The sequence below is a fragment of the Gossypium arboreum genome, chromosome 9 (assembly GCF_025698485.1).
Source record: "Gossypium arboreum isolate Shixiya-1 chromosome 9, ASM2569848v2, whole genome shotgun sequence".
In the NCBI taxonomy this organism is placed as follows: Eukaryota; Viridiplantae; Streptophyta; class Magnoliopsida; order Malvales; family Malvaceae; genus Gossypium; species Gossypium arboreum.
Window position 1 is genome coordinate 74,754,817 of NC_069078.1, and position 4,445 is coordinate 74,759,261.

At 31.2% G+C, this 4,445-nt stretch overlaps 1 protein-coding gene across 1 annotated transcript; it reads left to right on the forward strand.

Annotated features, from left to right (window-relative positions):
• The first annotated feature begins 500 nt into the window (after window positions 1-500).
• LOC108455561 (alpha carbonic anhydrase 4-like) lies at window positions 501-4,226 on the forward strand. Its single transcript, XM_053019445.1, has 7 exons — window positions 501-648; window positions 2,753-2,970; window positions 3,062-3,168; window positions 3,282-3,384; window positions 3,501-3,662; window positions 3,773-3,826; window positions 3,889-4,226. Exons 1-7 carry the CDS (start codon window positions 543-545, stop codon window positions 3,976-3,978), a joined length of 840 nt encoding a protein of 279 aa, XP_052875405.1. The 5' UTR covers window positions 501-542; the 3' UTR covers window positions 3,979-4,226.
• Window positions 4,227-4,445: the final 219 nt, after the last annotated feature.

Below are 4,445 nucleotides of genomic sequence, written 5' to 3' on the forward strand. Positions count from 1 at the left end.
TTAGAATTGTAAAATAAATCTAAAACAAAACTTAATAAACTAAGATTTATCATGTGAAACCATTAAGAATAAATTAAGAACAAAACTCGATGCGGAAGCGTACTTAAATCCATGAATTCCTTAAAGTTTTTCCGGATCTTGGGGATTTAATCTTCTACATTAGCATACAAGAAATAAATTTAGAGAATATTTGCTCTTTCTTTACTAAAATGGGATATTCGAAAAGATATCTTGTATATAATTTGAGAACCATAACCTTAATATTTATAACTTTAGCATATTAGCTCTAATTCCTAATTAACCCATCATTAATTAGAATTTGATTAGAATTTAATTACTAGAGTATCTACACATATTTGACCTATACTTTATTTAATAATTAAAGCATAAATAGTTAAAAGAATAGTGAAATAGAAAAAGGAAAAAAAAAAAAAAAAAAAAAGAAGCAGCAGCAGCTTGCCCCACTCTCAGTATAAATATGCCTTCAAAGGAAAATGAATGTTTGTGAGCAAACCGAAACAATAACATAAAACTTAGTGAAAATGAAGTGCGTTTATAGTTATGAAGAACCCATCACATTTTCCATTCTCATCATTTCTTTTCTCTGTTATCTTCTTCCAATAGCCATTGCATCTTTTGCTGAAGTAGGTATGGTTCATCTCTTCTTTCTTTCTTTTTTCTTAATTATAATAAGATATATCAAACCTATATTTTCTAGCTTTTAATAGATTTGAATCCCATTTTTTTGTTCTTGTTTGTATTACTCGCAATATCATCTGTTCACTTTTGTTTTTCCTTGCATGTTTATAAATATTGTCAGCTTGGGAACCTTTGTTTTATTTAATTTTAATGCCTTTTAAGGACAACCTTTTTGTAATTTATTAGAGGTATGAATTTATATATATAGTTAACCAAATAAACCATGTTCAATGGTGCCATTGTATTTTATGAATCATCTATTAATTTCTTTGGCCATATCTTTAATTTGGTCATCTTCTTGTCTCCACCTGTTACCATTCTAACAATTACTCCAACCTAACTGTGACATACTTTAATGGTTAAAGGAAACATATCTTTTCTCTTTTCTTCTTTGTATGTGTTTTCACTACTTGGTACCTAAATTGAAGAGTGATCTTAGACATGTACACAGTACACTCAACTATATTATATATATATATACTATATATATACTTAAAGGAACATATCTTCCTATATATATAAAAATGAGTTTCATTTTTTTTTTCTGTTTGTTTGTTATATTCGGTTCGCCATCAATTTCTCAGCTGCTTTAAGACTTCAGACTTGATCGCTATGATCATAAATCTGGGCTATTAACCAAACCTTATGTAATTATTCCTCAAAGGATTCCTCAACAAAATATAATCATAGTTTTACAGAGTTAGAAAGTTGCAATGAGGTTCTATTCACAAAAGCCTTAAATGTTTTCCTTCTGTCTGGGTTTTTACTTTTATTTATTCTTTTGAGTGCTAATATCGAAGTTGATTGGAGATTCTCCTGCCAGTACTTGACATTTTATCTTTGTCTACTTTTTAACCTTTTCTTTGTGCCTGATATAAAAAGAAAAGATTGGATTCTCCTGCATGTCTCATTCATCTTATACCTGGTTTTATTTACAAGGAAGATTACTTAATTGCTTCAAAAGTTTGATGCATATTATAATGGAAAAGTCTGTAGTTCATGTTTTAAATTAGTTTTGACATCCTTTGGAAGCAAACTTTGTTCTTTTTTCTTAAATAAAAAAATTAGTGCCACAAAATTTCATAAAAATTAGTGAAAACCCACGTTTTATTTAATTTTAATTCATCCTTTATTATTATGGGTAAACTACATCTAAGGTCATTCAATTAATAGTAAGTTTACACCGGTCACTTAACTTCAAAAAGTTACTAATTGGTCATTCAATTATTTAAAAGTTATAATTTAAGTTATTGAGTTGTTAAGTTGTTAATGGATGTTTAATGGCAGTTAACTCACTATTCATCATAGGGTAAACTATATCCTAGGTCACTCAACTATTAGTAAATTTATAATTTGGTCACTCAATTTCAAAAAAGTTATAAGTTGGTCATTGAACTATTCGAATATTCTAGGGACCACCTTCTTCGCGTAGTTGTGAAGGAAGAAAATATCCTTTCCTATTTACTTTTTTTGGGGGGTATTTCTACTGCCTTTGATCTTTGATTGTGGTTGTGGTAATATTTGGTTGTTGGTTCAAGAAAGGGTGTATGAATAGTTTAATTGTGAATTTTCTTAGGTTATGATTTTGATCAAAGGGGAAATGGTGAGTGGGTTAAGAATGAAAGCCAGCCAAGTTGGTTGGATTAGAGGTGAGGCATGGGGCTGACAGCAGCTTTACTAGGACTTGAGGCTTGAGTTATTGTTGATATTGTTTGGATTATCGGGTTAAGGAGTAATGGTGTAAAGACTAAATGACTAAAGTGTAAACTTATGAATAGTATGGTGATCAAATTGTATATTACTAATAGTTGAGTGACCAAATTATAAATTTATCTGTCCCCACATCTAAAGTTGGTTAGAAAGTTAACAGTTCAGTGACAAATTTATAACTTTTGAATAATTCAATGATCAATTTGTGATTTTTTAAAGTTGAGCGACCAAAGTGTAAAACTTACAACAGTTGAGTAACCTTGGATGAAGTTTAACCTATTTTCATTTATTTCCAGTTTTATTTAAATATTAAATCTTGGTTCTTTTTTTCTTCTGAGGACAGGCAACGAATGTCCATTTACTTACAGTGAAGGAAGTGGAAAGGGACCAAAGGAATGGGGGCATCTAAATCCAGATTGGAAACTTTGTGAAACTGGGAAATTGCAGTCTCCAATAGATCTTCTCACCGGAAAACTGCAAGTTCAGCCTAATCTGGGAAAATTGAAAAGGGACTATAAACCAGCTCCTGCTCTTGTCAAGAACCGTGGACATGACATTACGGTAAATTTCTACAACTTTATGCACTCTCAATTTGTAATATGTTGTTGAACATCGATTAATGTGTATTGAGTGATGATGAATTCACCAACAGGTAAGGTGGAAAGGAGAAGCAGGAAAAATTAATATAAATGGCACTGATTATGAACTGCTTCAGTGTCACTGGCATTCACCCTCCGAGCACACATTTAATGGAACCAGGTATATCTCATCTTTATATGCTCTCAGTTTGATGTATTGTATTTTGCTCATCGGCCATCATACATGTAACAGCCGTCCTTTATGTATTTTGGTTCTGTTATTTTGTAAAACAGATATGAGCTGGAGCTTCATTTAGTTCATATAAGTGCTCATCGAGGGATTGCAGTTATTGCAATTGTTTACAAATACGGTCGACCTGATCCCTTCCTCACTAGGGTATGCCTACTCAACAGCTTCCCTTCCCTTGACTGTTTTTAATAGTTCATATACATTTGAAAAAATAAATGATTTGAGGGTACTTTGTAAGTTGTTTTGGTTTCTAATTTGTGCAGCTTTTCCACCACATAAAAACCATTAATGGAAAAGAAGAGAAGCATTTGGGGATGGTTAATCCAGGAGATATAAAATTTGGTAGCAGAAAGTATTTCAGATATATGGGTTCACTTACAGTTCCTCCATGCACTGAGGGTGTTGTTTGGACTGTCATCAACAAGGTAATTTCAATAGCAGATTTCATAATATTAACTAAACAACAAACATCATCTTACTTTACATTGGTCTTTTTTTCTTTCTTTAGTTAATTTACTGCTGTTTCTTATATTAGGTGAGAACTGCTTCGAGGGACCAAGTAAAGGCTTTAAGGGATGCTGTTCACGACGTAAGTGTTCATTAAATCAAGTTTAGTTGAACCGAAGTACAAATTTTGAGTTTCTTTTTCAGGGATTTGAAGCAAATGCAAGGCCAACTCAACCATTGGATGGAAGACCAGTATTGTTCTATACTCCCAGGATGAATAGCGGCTCCTTTTAGACTTGGAGATTATATTTAAAAAGAAAAATTGCACCTCCTATATCATAATTAATAAAGCATTAATACGGCGGAATAAAACTTCAATTTTCGTTTTCTCCCAATGCTCATGAAGTAAGTTGTGTTTGATTTACTTGTATTACTTTATTTCTATTTCCTGAAAGTTTCTATGTTTGTTTTATATACGCCAGTTTTCTAAATTCCAATGTATTTAAATTAAAAGATTTATTAGTTCTATATATATATTAAAATTGTTTTGTCACCAAGTATGCGTTATAATAGTTAAATATAAAATAAAAATTAATTAATGTAAAATTAAACTTGTTTCAAAATAAGAAAAGAAAAAAAAAAACAAGTCATCCCCTAAGTTCAGTACATTTTCTCTTTTTAAGTCTTCCTTAGCTGATGTCAATGTAAAGCAGTCATTCCCCAATTACCATGTTTACCCAATTAATTCCTGGATGTTCCCG

Bases quoted from the DNA above. Each gene is read 5' to 3' on its own strand.
- LOC108455561 (XM_053019445.1), top strand. From the start codon at position 543: ATGAAGTGCGTTTATAGTTATGAAGAACCCATCACATTTTCCATTCTC. The intron at 2,971-3,061 runs GTAAATTTCTAC...ATTCACCAACAG, and splicing joins ACCGTGGACATGACATTACG to GTAAGGTGGAAAGGAGAAGC. The intron at 3,385-3,500 runs GTATGCCTACTC...TAATTTGTGCAG, and splicing joins CTGATCCCTTCCTCACTAGG to CTTTTCCACCACATAAAAAC.